Raw genomic sequence first — 15,470 nt, 5'->3', positions numbered from 1 at the left:
GTGCTTTTCAAAAAATTATTCATTTCCCTGGAAAGCCCCAGCATTTTTGTTGGAAATATTCATTTATAAAATCAGTGTACTGATTTTTTTGTCATTGATCTTCCGTCATAGAACATGCAATAATAATTAAAAAAAAAAATCTGTTTTGCAGATTTAATCCAGTGCACAAATGAGATGAATGTGAACATCCCACAGCTGGCGGACAGTTTGTTTGAAAGAACGACCAACAGTAGCTGGGTAGTGGTCTTCAAATCTCTCATCACAACCCATCATCTAATGGTGTATGGAAATGAGGTAATACAGAAAACGGTATTTTTCTGAGAACAGTTACAAGAGTTCATTCCTATTTCAGCTAAATTCTTCCACTAATTATCTTTGAAAGAAAATCTTTATTTTAGCCCGTTTTGTGTCCAACTTTGCATGAACATAAGATTTATTGTATCTGTCTACTTAGGTTTTTCTGCTTCAAAGTTTGTAGTGCTTGTTCTGAATGCAGATTTGAATGCTGGAGGTACCTTTTTCTGTGGTGTTATTTAAAACTCAGCTCCTAACTGATTTCTACCATCGTCTCCCAGCCTTTTACAGTGAAGGGAACTGCATGCCTGTGAGCTGGTTTTGAGCGTGAACATCACAGTAACACCAAATCCTGTAGAACAATTAAACAAATGAATAAAACCCCAATTTAAACAAAAAGCAGTAAGTTTGTTTTGCTCCACAACATGAATTCCTATGGGGCTTTATTTTTCAAGACGCCAAGCATAGCAGCTGCTTGGATTTTCTGTGTTTAAAAAACAGCAAAGCTTTTCTATACTTTTCAGGCTTTATTAGAAAGTATTTGTAAACATTGCTTGCTACTGCAAGCAGTCAGTATAACATAAGCTGTGTGAATTTTGGAGTTGAGGGATAGCTTTAGAAAATTACACGTAGAATTCTGTAGACAAAACCTTTAATTTCAGTTTGCATTCAGCATTCTTGTATTTTCTGTGACTGGGTTGTGAGGTTTAAATTAAAAATAAATAAAAAATACGTGCCTGCATACATACGTACAAAAAATGTAAGCATTTACACACACGCACAGGTTTCTATTGCAGGTTAGCTGCAGAGTACTTTTGGTCTTGGTGAAATACACTGGATTTATCCTTTGAAGCTAAGTAAGCCACAAGAGGGCAAACTTTTCATGGTGATGTTAAGCATCATTGTTGGGCTAATTGATACTTTCCAAAGTAGCCTCTACGCTTTTGCTGTGCTTGCACTTTTTGGTATAAGTTTTAAACCGATACCGCTATGCTTTACAATTAAAGGTATTCACAGAACCACTGTCTGAAATTCGTAAAATTTTAAGAATAAAACTGCCAAACAAATTTTGCTTGACAAGTGTGTTACAGAAATTATGAGGATGAGTGCTTCTCAAGATTCAACTTCTCACAGCTAGAAATGGTACTTGAACAATAAACAAGGAAATCATTGAATGCTGATGAAAATATCTGGAAGGTGATAAAGAATCTGTAAATCCCCCTGTAAAAGTTGAGAAGCGTTTGGTCCTCCAGCTTTCACTTTATTCATTTATGGCTGAGCACTGAGTGCATTACCCTCCTCTAGTCTATTATCTATTTATGCTAATGAAAATAATTTAGTACGTGTTACGCTAATCAGAACTGTTTTTTCTCAGTGAAAATGTTGTTACAAGTGAATGATTGTCTGGATTATATTTGTAGCCACTCTCTAGAGAGTGTTTCATAAAATTATTTTTCCTGCTAACTGAAGATGTGCTGCCAGTGGTCTGAAATGTCTTTAAAAGATGAAAATCACATCATTCGTTTTGTGAAACAGTTTGGAATTACTTGTAACTAACCTGAGATGTACTAAGCATGGTACTGTAATGTTTTATATGGATTATTATGTTTGTTTAATGCTTAATTTATAAGCAAATTAACCTGTTACCTTATTTACATACTTAAGCTAAGTGCTATTAAAATTATGTGCTGAGTAAAGATTCCATGGGAGACTGGTAAAATTAAATGCACTGTTTTAAAATTGAAGTTAGTGAAACAACTTTGAGCATACAGAATGAGGATTTGAAGGGATTTTTTTAGAAGCTTACGGTTCGGTATTCTGGCTTAAAATAAACAGTCTTTCAGTCAGTCCTTCATGCAATATCTGTGACTTGAATTTGCTCACAGATTTTTACTGAAATAAATAAATAGCTTCATATGACAATTCAGCTGAGGTTTTGTAATAGTTTCCGGATTTGAAATCAATTCTAAAGCCTAAACGCTAAATTTTATAACCTGGATAACAAGAGTTTCTACTACTGTTACCTCAGTTCCAGCTCACTGGTAATATAGTAAAAGGATTCAAATTTTTCCTCTCATCTAGCGTTTTATCCAGTATCTGGCGTCCAGAAACACATTGTTTAATTTGAGCAATTTCCTAGACAAAAGTGGATTACAAGGTAAGATATCTCTTTCATTAAAAATTAGTAGTGTGCTGGCAGACAGTAAATGCAACTCAGTAATTTTGATGGACCCTTGTCATTGAAGAAGTAATTTCTGTGCATTTTACCCCCAGAGTGCATTTCTTAATTTAGAGTGCTGTCATGGCATGGCAGAAGTTACATGCTGGAGGAATTTGTTGCATCTTTTAGAAATAATTCCTATAAAAGTTTCTAATGTCTTTAGTTACATAGATCTGAATTAGGATTCTTGAGATTTCTGAGAAGACGTCTCCATTTGGAGAGGTGTACTTTGATTAGGAAGTTAAATTTCGAAATGCGTCATACGTGCATTGGGTTCAGTATGTCGGTGAGACAAGAACTGCTGTCTTAAAATAAAAACGATAAAACAAAAACCCGACCTAATGTATTTCAGAATTGCTTAAAGACTATTTCATCCATTTTTGAGATGGATGAAATAGTCTTTAAATTCTGTGGGTATATGAGTTTTTACTCGGTTCAGATTTATTAACTGGAATATTCTTCCAAACCGTTACACTACAGTTCAATGCAGTTCTGATCATACATGTGGCTGTCTTCCTCTTTTTTTTCCATGAGGTGTTTTTTGCTTTCTGCATTGCTTTTTATATAGCTGGTTGTAATTTTTGCTATGAGTGTACTAACCCTGGTATGTTGGGTGATTGCCTGGGGACAGCTGCCTTTCACGGATGGCCAAGGGTCTACCAAATTGCCTCATTTTATCGAGTCTCAATTTCCATGTTCCCAATATAAATTATGAACAGATTTTTTTTGGCCTGCATTCTTATGAAATATTTTGATAACTGTTAGTCTGTCAACACCATCTTAATTTTAGTAAAATTTCTATCACATTCTAATTCCTTCAATGCCTTCTTTTGTTTGCTTCAATGCCACTTCTTTTGTGGAGTTGATGCAAACATGTTCATGAATGCATCATATAATTATTTGGTAGTAATTTCACTCCTAATTTTAGGAAATGTGCATAAAAATACTGTTTTGCTTTTGAAAGTAATTTCCTTAGGAAGTGAAGTATAAACTTCTACATAGTTTGGTTCTTCTACATGTTTGCAGTATTGTCTGTTGGATTTACAAGCTGAATACAAGGACGTACACAATTCTTGGTAACACAGACTAATCTGGCAAAACCAGGCAAAAATATAATGAAGACCAGGCAAAAATGTAATGAAGCTGTCTTGTGTTAGTATCTTGAACATTTAGAGTAAGGTTTTTGTTCTTTAATTGACTGGGTAAGTAATAAGCTTCTGAAACTTCTTTTTTCAGGGTATGACATGTCAACATTTATCAGGCGGTATAGCAGGTATCTGAATGAAAAGGCAGTTTCCTATAGACAGGTGGCTTTTGACTTCACAAAAGTAAAAAGAGGGTAAGAACTGCTTTTTGGTTTGCTTATCTTGAGGTTCTGTCTTACATACATCTGTAATTAAAGTGGAAATATGTTGGTTACAGCTTAGTGCTGTATACGTAAAAATATTTGTGAAATTACACAGTAATGGCTGTTTTCCTCACTTAGATGTGCCCCACAAGACACGCTCTCAACTTCCTAGTAATACATATTGCCAGAATATTTGACTTCAATTATTGTAATCTTACTTCTTGTAAACTTTGAGTTTAATATATAGAAATGAAAAACAGTATGCATCAAAGTATATTAAGAAAAACGGATAAATTTTCTGTGATACATCAAAAAGTTGCTTTACCTTGTGTGCAGTATATGGGACTGCAGCTTACTTGTGCATCTAGCTTTGGAATATTTAAATGACACATATTTAGTGAAACAATACTTTGGATTTCCTGGTGTGTCTCTGTTCTTCACACAGCAATTTTGGGGAAAGTTGATTGCCTTTGTTAAGGTAGTGCAGCTCATACTTTTGAGAAGACATTGTGGCAGTTGCTTTTTGTCTACCTGAATTAAAAATTTCCCTTGAAAGTGAGCTCCTTCAAGACAAATTGGTTATTTGAGACTTGGTACCTGTTTTGTATGCAAAATAACAATGTAGAGCACCAGTAATTGGATAACTTGTGTGTTATTAATCAGGAGATGTCGTTCATGAGAGGCCAGAGAGAGTATACCGATCACGGCTAAAAGTCTTTCCCTTTTTGTTCATTATCTCTGTAAGCAGTGTTTTTTAAAGTTTAAAAACAGTTTTACATTTGAACATCCTTTATCATCCATAGACAGGATAATTTAGTGTTGCTAAAATCTTATTTCACCCACAAAACTTAATTAAAAATTAAGCAGGGGTTAACCATAGCATTATGCCATCTGCTACTGTCTTGCAGCAACGGAAGTGGCCTGAGAACACTGTCCAAATCCCTTAGGTCTCATTGCTAATACTGTAGAGCCCATTTTGTTTTAAACTGTAATAATAAAGTAAAAAGGGAATACTTGGATTTCTCTTACTCTTTCTGCCTTCAGAGATGATTGGAGTCCCAGCAGCACCAAACTCTTAGCCTCACAGCAGGTGTGCATGGGGGTCAGGTAGCTGCAGACCCACCAGAGGTGCACACTTGTTTCGTAGTCAAGATGTTCTAGGCCTAAGAGGTAAATTATTTAGCCCCCAGCCTGTGCTTGGAGGTTCTTCCACGAGGTAGGAGAAATACCTGTTCTGGGGACAGCGATCTGTTGGTTCCACACCTCATTTTTTTCCAGGGCACTGCACCCGTGCCCTGTCACACTGGGCTTATTGCAGTCGCTGTTGGCTGTTAGGAGGGAATAAACTGCTCGAGTAGAAAGCTGACCACAGCCAGCTGCCTGTTGCCTTCCAGGTTGGAGAACAGCCACAGCCTTTCTGTGCAGATGCACAGACTTGCACTTCCAGGAAACCTTTGGTTTGCTATGTGCGTGCAGATGGGCTGTAAGGCTGGCTGATCTGTCTTACAGGCAGCAGTTGTTTCTTGTCACTGAGGTGATTTAACCTCTTCCTTGGCTGTTGCTTTTCTTGGATATTTGATAGTAATTTCATACATTTTTTTTCAAATAGATGGCAAAATAACACGTAGTCTGTTCTGAGCAATTAAACAACCATTGGTGGTTCACCATTAAAAGGAATTGTCATGTAAACTCTATAACCTTTCTGGAAAAGATTGAAAAGCATACTACTGAGCTTGTTTTTTCATTCTTACTGCTTTCAGTCGGAAAGAAAATAATCTAGAGTGACATGAAACAGTCAAGTTATTGGGAAAAGCATAGGTAAAAATATGCTTCAGGAAAAAAACAACCTTGGGAGTGTTTTTTTGGTTACCTGATGCGTCATAACTACTATATTTCTAAGCAATATCAGTTTCATTCCCTCAGAATAAATATTCATCTTGGAGTCATGTTTTGGCCAAATAAAAATTGCTGCTTTTGTGCACTGCAGTTATTACAGCTGTATTGGCCAGACAGCATTTTTAAACATCAAAATGCCTGCTTTGTATGGCCATACGAATTTAAATGTTTTCACTGACCTGTTTTATTTTCTACATTCCGTTTCTCGCTAACAGTTGCCTTCAAAATTCACTCGAAGGACTTTCTTTTGTTTTGTGCAAACAGGGCTGACGGAGTGATGAGAACAATGAGCACAGAAAAACTCCTAAAAACTGTACCAATTATACAAAATCAAATGGATGCACTTCTTGACTTCAATGTAAGTTTAGCAGCGTGTACACATCAAACACGCTATTGACTATTGTACAACCTCTACAAGCTTGTAAAATAGGTTAAGATTAAAGGTCTTGAACCTGGTTCCGTGTTCTTCCTTTTTGTTCATCTTATCCACGGAGTTTGAAAAGCAAAATGCATTTTGTTCATTGATATACCCCAAGAAACCAGAAAAAAAGAAATGTGATGCTCACTGGAGAGAATGCTTCATACTAAGTCAGTGCTAATTGTGCACATTGTATAATAATGTTATTCATGTAGAAGTTGATTACTTCTGCGCTCTCTTCAGTTCTGTTAATTAATGTTAACATTAGTTAACACAAATGTTTATCAAAATAATTGAATTTATTCTCTGCTGAGGGATCCTGTGTTGATTTACTGCTTACCTTCCAGTAACAGCCAATGAGATGATCGCAAAGCATGCATCGGGACAGACTACTGAAGTTCAACTCTAAGTTTCCCAATAAGGGATCAATTCAGTTAAATTAACTTTTTTCTGATCTTCCTAGGTCAATAGCAATGAACTTACAAATGGTGTAATTAACGCTGCCTTCATGCTTCTCTTCAAAGATGCCATTAGACTGTTTGCTGCATATAACGAAGGGATTATTAACCTCTTGGGTAAATATAACTGCTTTCTGGAATGCTATGTTTTGGGGAGGGAGCTCAGTAAACAGTTGCAAACATCTGCTCTTTTTTTGAGAAACAGAAATGGTAATATTACTGGTTTTACAGCAATACTATTTTTCCCAAGTCAGATTTATTTCCAAGGATTTTCTGTCTGGTTGCATTTTTCACTGCATTGTATATAGGGATCAGCACGTTTTTGAAAGCAAAGCCAATTCAAGATTTTATTTTCTTTTTCTTGTAGTGTTTTGTTTCTCATTGAACTGCTTGGCAAATATGAACCATAATACTGATTCTTTTTTTTAAGAAAGAAGAAACAATCGCATTTTGTTTGTTGTTAAATGGAGCAGGTTACTGTCAGTTACCAGTTTGCAGCCACAGTATCAATGATTGATTGAGTGGCTTTTGAAGCCTTAATGTTGGTTGTTTTAAGTAATTGGCTGGCTTCTGTTTCTAGAGCATATCTTGTGTTTTAAGGGAAATTATAATTTCCCACTTTGGGTCTTTTCACTTGTACACATTGCACATACAAGGGAGACAAAGTCTAGAAATAACTAAGTTGAAAGTAGCCTGATGATATGCCTGATTTTAGTTGTATTCTGTGATTGGATCAAGCTATGTGATTGCAGCTATTTTTATATTTTTATATTATTTATATTATATTTATATTTTTATATTTTTATTTTTATATTTTTATATTTTTATTTTTATATTGCTGGCAAAATGGAAAGTAAAATCCAGAATTAGTCAATGAAGGACAGATATATTTAGAGTCCCTGTCAAGTTGTTTTCCCTTAGTGATAAGAACTTGGATAAAGTTGCTTTGATTGATGTTTTGAATGAAGCCCAGTATAGAAACAGGCCTGAAAGCACTATTTCAAGAAGGTGGGGTAGAACCTCCCACTTTCAGCACCAGTGTTTTGCAATCTGTTGCATCTCGTTGTAGGCCACGCTATAAAAAGAGGCATCAGTCTTGCAGAAAATACCACAACCTTGCCTGATAGCTGAATACTGGAATAGTGTAGACTTGTGACTGTCAGATCATAAACTTTTTTTTAACGAGGAGGATGAATTTACATTTCTTTGGGTGACCTATTCTTAGGCTTGACAGTCCTCTTCAGGGTGCTTATGTTTGAGAGATCTAGTACCTCCAAGGTAAGATTTAACTGCCTGCAGATGATCATTAGCTCGTGTTTAGTGGTGCTTTTGTCATTTGGCGTGAGTTAGGCATGGTGACTTCTGCAGTTAACGTGGCAAACTAAATCTGCAGGCATTTTCCGTTTGCCCTGTTTTATTTGCTTTTACTTTTGAAATACACACAGGAACGTTGCAGGATGCTCGATTTTAGTTAATGCAAATATTCTTACTGTTTATAGAAAAATACTTTGATATGAAAAAGAACCAGTGCAAAGAAGGTCTTGATATATATAAGAAGTTTCTCACTAGAATGACACGGATTTCGGAGTTCCTCAAAGTTGCAGAGGTAAACCCCAGTGACTGAGTCCTCTAGTCGAAACAGTCTGTAAAGTGCTTATTTTCTTGTAAAGCAGATACTGCTTCCTTTCAGCCTGTCTAGTTTCATTTCCATCAAAGTGTCATCCTGTCAGTCTCTTTCCTTGTGATCAGTTCATTTGAGGACTGTGTTGAAAAACCTGACTACAAAATACTTTTATATTTATACATCCTCCTTAAGTGAAAGATAAACCAGTATTTTAAAACTTCCTTGGTTGCGTAACATTGTTAGCAGTCCTTGAAAAGAGCCTTGCTGTAACCAAGGTGATCTGCTACTTTCCATGTATTCTAGTTTGAAACCCAAAATTCTGTCATTTTAAGTTTTAGATGAAATAACAGCTCAACAAATAAGAAATTGAGATAAGTAGGTGAACCTGTGATTTTTTTAAAGATCTTTTGACTAATTCCTATAAGCATGCTCATAGAAGATAAATATGTATTTAATGTATTTATTCTGTTGCATTTTGAAGGATTGTTGAATGTCCTAGTATTAAGAAATTTCTCAGTTGAGATGTGCTGCTGCTCTTGCTTTACTTTTCTTTATTATTCATAACTCTTTTTGCAAAAATCTCAATAGTAAAGCTTGTTTTTGTTGTTTGTCCTTTCAATTGATAGGCTACTATCTTTCTACTGTAACAGTGTACGTGCTGCTGCAGAACATTTAGTTTGTGCATTTTAGAAAACAGCAATAGTTAAATAAAGCTGCTTTAAAAAGCTTTGAAGGTGCTTTATTTTAGCACTTACATCTCTGTATCAGTAGGTCTGAACTTGCTCCGTAAGTTGTGGGATAGGCAAAGTTCTCCAGCCTTACAATTTTGAAACACTTGATTCTCATTCTGTTTTGTTTCTAAGGTCACATCTGTTTAAAATCTCTGTAATGTGTGTGCATTTAACAAAAGAATTTCCTATAACCAACCATTATAGAGTTCAGATTGTCAGTATTTACAACGTATCTGGACAGATTTATGCTTTTTACGTGATTCCATCTTAACATTGTTTGCTTTTTGAGCATCTCTGCCTGTAAAAAACGCAAACAGATTCTAAAGCTCGTTTGTTTTATTACAGCAAGTTGGAATTGACAGAGGAGACATACCAGATCTTTCACAGGTAGATAAAGCTATTATGCATTTGTCAGTACATGTCTGTTTTGGGGTTGCATAATCAGAAGAATTTGGCATTATAGCGTTCACTTCTGCTTTCTTGCATATGTTGCCACCGAGTTATTTCAAAGTTTGTGATTAAATCCAAACCCTGTCAGAGCCTGGCTTTCATATGCAGTGATCCTATTTTAAAATGTTATAGGCTGTTTATTTCACACTCTAATTGAGTTTTGAGACAATGTAATTTTCATCATGCTTGATAACACAATTTGTCCCTGAGTTCACGTAATGAAGTTCTTACATGATGTTATGAGGCTACGATTTTTAGCAAGCTTGTTTTTGGCAACGTGCCCATTGAAATAATTTGTGAAGGTTTGCAGAGCATGCACATAGAAGTGACTTTAGGTACAATTTCCCTCTTAAAGTCTCCAGAAATACAGACTGCTTCTGATTGTTTACTGTTTCCTAGCTGTTAATTTTTACATCTCTTGACATATTTCAGTACCTTATGGGTGAGTCATTATGACACCGAATAATGTAGTGACGAGACTAAATCACCTGATATTTAAAGTAATTAAATATCAACTGGGCGCCAAGATGTGATATAAGTATTTTGAGTTGTTACGAGTTGCCTTAGAGTTGTACTCTCTGAAAGTCTTTTAACTACTGACTTGCTTTGTCTTTAGATTTTTCCTATCTGTTACCTGTTGTGTCTCTTTCCAGGCACCAAGTAGCCTTCTTGATGCTTTGGAGCAGCATTTAGCTTCTCTAGAAGGAAAGAAAATCAAAGACTCCACAGCTGCAAGCAGGTGCTTATGCCCTTGTCCTTTAAAATAAAAAATAAAAATTAAATCAAATGTTAAGTCCATTATTTTGGGACTCCATTATGAACTAAAGTTTGCATAGGTTCTGTTGAAGTGAAGATTGTATTGTATTAGTTATCATGGTATAGCAGGTTTTCATATGTCTTGCTGAGTACTTCAGACAGTTTCTTCCTTGTCAACAGAAATAGAACCTAAGGAACTGCAAAAACTTGCTGTAGAATCCCACAGTGTAGTAGTTAGACTTCTAACATCTAATCTTGAGCCTTGGAAGAGAAACTGTGGTTTGTTTTTTTTAAATTAACTGTCAGAAATCTTTGTTTTGTTAATAATTACACTTCCATAAGTTATGGAGCATTTATTTACGAATGTCCTTAGGATTCCAGATGAGAGAGACTCTTTCTTTTTTTTTGTCAGAAGCAAGAAAATGCTTCTAGAAGTCCTTAAATTAAAAATAGATGCTCAAAGTAATTGGGGATTAAATCATTCATTGGTTTTTGAATGCTTGCTAAAAGACAAAGTACAATACAGAGAAATCCTCTAGGCGACTAACTTGATAATGATTAAATAAAAAAAAAAAAAACCTTTATACTGGAGGGTGGGGGAAAAGACTTGCAAAATTAAATAGCATTTATTTTTTCATGTTCAAAGAATAAGGCACTAACATTTTGCATGTTCTTGTTTATGGTGGTGACAATTTTAGGACTTTAGCACTGTTTTATTAGCTTTTGTAGTGTTACTTTAGTCTGTTTTACAAGTCTAGTATTTAACTTGAATCTTTTTGCACGCTCTTAAGCATGATAAATTGCGGACTTTTCATCTGGGTTTTGCTGGTTGCATTGATAGTTTCTTAACTAAATCTGTTAAATTAACAACAGTTTGAACTGGAACCTAGTTTCAGAGATTTTTGTGTATCTACACATATTGCTGTCCTAAGTCAATAGGGAAAGAGCAAAAGCTTCAAATAAAGATTTCCATGACAGAGTTAGGAGGGGAAACATTTAAGGAAGGTAAACCCACGATCCGACAACATGTGAGAGTAGATTGATTTCTAGGCATTTTTATTTTGCAAGTTCATACAGTGTATCTTATTGACACTTACAGTACTTGTACAGTGATATAACCAGTGTTTTAAAGAGTTCAAAAGGAACTGAGCAGGAGGGTGGATACAGGCAAAGTGTTCTTCAGATGTTTCTATCACGTGTCACCTATTAACAGCCAGCTTTTCTCCGGTCCAATTACTTTAGGGCTACCACCCTTTCCAATGCAGTTTCTTCCCTTGCAAGCACCGGCCTGTCTCTGACAAAAGTTGATGAAAGGGAAAAACAAGCTGCATTAGAGGAGGAACAGGCTCGCTTGAAAGCTTTAAAGGTAGGCATACAGAACTTTTAACTGAAAACACTTCTGTGCTCTTATTTGATAGCTTAAGATTCTTGAGGGAGCAGAATGAAAAGCCAGTGTTGTTAATACTGAATGGGTGCTGGTGGCAAAGCACTGGAAGTAGACTCTTACATACGTACGCCGTACAACTTGTGAAGGGTTTGTTAAAGCAGTTTCTGAAGGATTTGGGGCACCCCTGACTCTTGTAACTATCTTAAGTAACTGACGTGCTACTGTGTGGAATAATTAAAAAAGCAATCTTTAGGTTTTGTTTTACTTGCCTCCAAATTCATATACACAAATGTTGTTTCTGGATTTCTTATGCCAGCTCACTTTCCCAACAGGAGCAACGTCTAAAAGAACTTGCAAAGAAACCTCATACCTCTTTAACAACTGCAGCTTCTCCCGTGTCGACTGCAGCAGGAAGCATAATGACTACACCAGCCATTGATATTTTTTCTACCCCTAGCTCTTCAAACAGGTATGCTTCAATGGTGTTGCTTCACTGTGAGATGGGGTGCAGCCAGGGTTTCCTCTAAACTTCGGAGGAATGTACGTTGGAGAAGGTTGTTTGGGTGTAGAGCTCGTTAGTGACTGAAATGTTTTGTGTAAAGTTGATGGGAAAATGACCTATCACTAAAAATAACAACGTAGAAGTGTTTTTCATCCTCTGTTTGCAGAATAATTTCTGATAAGGACCAACTGCTGACAGCTCTTGTATCTGTTGTCAGGCGAGCAAGACAGTTGAAATTGTAAATTGCATGTGTCCTGCCCCCAGAAAACCTTTCAAGTTATTTTAGGAAAAGTCGAATAAAAGTTCAGTATGGGAGGTCTTAAAGATAACACAGGATTTCATGTTGCATTTCTAGATCTTCAGAAGTTGAATTGTAACAAATGTTCTGGGTAGATTTTCAGAAAAAGGACAGCCTGAAACAGGGTTTGAAAGAAGAGAGGCAGGTTTTTCTGTCTTGAGTTGTATCTGGAACATCTGTCTGCAAGGACTGGCAAAGATAGCGCAGGAGTACTCACTGCCTGCTAATCCTGCTCTTTGACTAGCAGGAGCTGTTGGTATGAGTAAGTGTGTGAGATTTATTCTGTAAAATACTTGTCAAATCAAATAGTATCAGCGAGTACAGTGCTTCTATGAGTACGGAAGAAGGAAATAGCTCTTGCAAGGCGTATTTTTGCTTTGGATTTGAACCTAAACCTGAAGAAGAATTGCTTAGTTTCATTAGAACTCATGCAAGAATCTACTTGCCCCCTTTTGCTCTTTGCAGCTCTTTAAAAGGAGTCAGCACTTCTACAGCCTTCTGTCCCACTAGAAAACTATTGTAGGAAGTTACTTGACACCACATAAGTAGCAAATAGCTGAGTCATGTGTAAGGAGCTTGAGAATCTTTCAGTGTTCGTAACTGAAAGGTTTCCTTGATTTTTTTTAAATTGCTTTTTAGAGGCCAAAATATTTGAAATGGCAGTATGCTTTGAACTAGAAACTTTGAATGCCTGATTTTCCTTCTTACAATGTCTGAAATATAGAAATATCTGGCTAGACATGCTTCATATTTCTAAATTCAGTTGCTGGCAGTATAACTGTGATGAGCAAAGAACAGATTTTACAACAGAAGCTGCCATGAAGTGGGTTTGTTGGATTGTAAGTTCAGTTGCTTGCTATTAGACAGAATGTTTCCCGTTGAATTGTTGACCTGGACAAGCTTTACTTGAAAATGATCTTGACGCTCCTGCTCACTAAACAGGGCTGTGCCAGACCATGCTATTTTTTAATAGAGGCGGCGGTGGCAAAACGGGATTTTGATCACTGTTGAAGTGAAATAGTAAGAACAGAATGACGCAAGGAATTGGGTCAGCAAGAAGAGATAAAGGTCTAGGATGTCCCTTCTAGCCTTCAAACTCTGCCAGTCTCATTTCAAGAAAACCTTGAATGCCACACTTACTCAGCTTCTGTCTGTAGCCAAGTGTGCAGATGTTGGTTCACTTCACATGCTGAAAAGTTCCAGGTGAACACCAGTGCTCCCTTTCTTTTTTTAGGAGGAATTTAATTTTGAAATTAACTCTTTGCTAGAGGATGAGTTTTATTGTGCCTGTTACTCTCGAAGTCACTGCAAGAGTTGTATTTAAGACTTCGCTCTTCATTTCTGTAGGATATTCTTGGATCTCAGTTTGGTTTAGATCTGAGTGGAAAGATCTGATAGATTGTGGAATTTTTAGATGTAACTTTTCGATGGCGTAACCCATTAAAGTAAGTTCCATCAGCTTGATCTCACACTGTGGGGCTTTCACGAGATTACTGAAAAAGTTGCTGAGGATTACTGAACTTAAAAGTCATAGCTATGGTGTTAGACTGTGAGGAAGATGAGAAGGCTGGTTATCTTTGTCTTGGCTTTGGCAAAAGTCACTTGGTATAACGGAACTTTCTATATTAACACTTTTCTACAAAACTGAAAATGTGAAATTCAGCCAACTTAATGATTATGGCTTAGTTGCATCCGTTTTGTAACAGCCAATTTGTAACAAAGCTTTCTTTACTGTTGGCAATTGTTAGTGTTTGCCTTGTATCGAAAACTGTGGTGCAGCTCAAACAGTTGTATTAATTTGTCGTTGTAGCACTTCAAAACTGCCAAATGATCTGCTTGATTTGCAGCCAACGTTTCATCCATCTGTACATCCAATATCTGCTGCTCCACAAGTAGGAAGTACCTGGGGAGGTAAGAATTCTGACTCAGATTAAGGTTCTAATTGCTGTGGCAAGATTCCTGTGAAATGTTTCCCTAGTCTGTGGGATGTTTCTTCAGGAAAAACTTGTGAAGAGAACTTGCAAAGACAAGCTAGAAATGGATTAAAGGAGCAGGGGAAAAGTCAGATCCAGGTACAGATTAAAGTAATGTAGAAGCATGTGGTGATCACAGTCTTGACATAAGCGTTGTTAATAAAAATGTTCCTTTAGTTCCAGCTGAGTCAGCCTTATAACTGCTGTCTTCAAGGGTCACATAGCGAGCTACAGAAGCTTAGCTGTGAGAAGTGATTTCTGTGAAGATGTCTGTCAGATACTGAACCGTATCATGCACTGAACTTGAATATGCAAGTTTTCAAATACATTTTAAATGGTGTGAAGGTAAATCAATTTTGCAAGTGATAATAGAGAAGAATTTAGATGAGGCAATTGTGAGACAAATGTGTCTAAAAAGCAAGACAATCCAAAGCTAGTTTTTGAAAACAAAACAAAGCACCTCTTTGAAATGCAGCAGAAAACTTGTATTTAACTACAAAAGCAAATAAGCTGTGGCTAAAGCAAGGAAAGACATCCAGCCAAAGTTGTTTTTTTTTTTTTTTTTTTAACTGAAGAGCTAAATTGTGAAAGGGAATCTCTTCAGTTTATTTCAGAACATGCAAATTGTCATTCTGCTCTGTTGCTGTGATGGACTGAATGAGATCTTAGCTGATCTTACTGATCTCAGCATGCCCTTAAACCGGGGAGGCAAGGCAGGAGTATTGTAGAAAGTCATGAGTGTTACTTCAAGATGAGTTAATCTTAAAGCTTTTGGTCAAAGCTGTTGCCATTCTTCTCTTTGCTGCTTTGCAACGTTACAGAATACTTCTTGTGTAGGTAACACGTGCTGGTTGCTTGTGTTGTTGGTTATACTGGTGGGGGATTAAAAATCTCTTACAAGATGTTTCTTTTTACCTTTCTACATAAATGACACATAGTTCCAGAGTTTAGTATTTTATTCTGTGGCTATTTCCAGATAAGCATTTTAACAAGCATCTGATTTATAGCAAATTTCTTTTGTGGTGTGGAAAAAAAGTGGGAGGTGCTATGTCAAAAAACTTTATAGGCATTGGAGAATACTATTCTGAAACTTTACATCACGATTTCTTTTTTG

The 15,470-nt window shown here is 36.4% G+C and overlaps 1 protein-coding gene across 4 annotated transcripts in view; it reads left to right on the top strand.

The window, feature by feature from the left end:
• Window positions 1–15,470, top strand: part of PICALM (phosphatidylinositol binding clathrin assembly protein) — a 65,211-nt gene that overhangs the window by 27,705 nt on the left and 22,036 nt on the right. For all 4 annotated transcript variants that reach the window (XM_035560386.2, XM_035560385.2, XM_035560384.2 and 1 more), the window contains exons 2-12: window positions 152–294; window positions 2,377–2,452; window positions 3,752–3,854; window positions 6,024–6,117; window positions 6,641–6,752; window positions 8,135–8,241; window positions 9,336–9,377; window positions 10,094–10,179; window positions 11,439–11,562; window positions 11,916–12,052; window positions 14,194–14,294. In XM_035560386.2, coding sequence (XP_035416279.1) covers window positions 152–294; window positions 2,377–2,452; window positions 3,752–3,854; window positions 6,024–6,117; window positions 6,641–6,752; window positions 8,135–8,241; window positions 9,336–9,377; window positions 10,094–10,179; window positions 11,439–11,562; window positions 11,916–12,052; window positions 14,194–14,294 — 1,125 coding nt within the window. The remainder of the gene's footprint in view (window positions 1–151; window positions 295–2,376; window positions 2,453–3,751; window positions 3,855–6,023; window positions 6,118–6,640; window positions 6,753–8,134; window positions 8,242–9,335; window positions 9,378–10,093; window positions 10,180–11,438; window positions 11,563–11,915; window positions 12,053–14,193; window positions 14,295–15,470) is intronic.

The sequence above is a fragment of the Cygnus atratus genome, chromosome 1, assembly GCF_013377495.2.
Source record: "Cygnus atratus isolate AKBS03 ecotype Queensland, Australia chromosome 1, CAtr_DNAZoo_HiC_assembly, whole genome shotgun sequence".
Lineage (NCBI taxonomy): Eukaryota > Metazoa > Chordata > Aves > Anseriformes > Anatidae > Cygnus > Cygnus atratus.
Note: the sequence above shows the minus strand (reverse complement) of the source record. Positions and strands in the feature narration are given on the sequence as shown.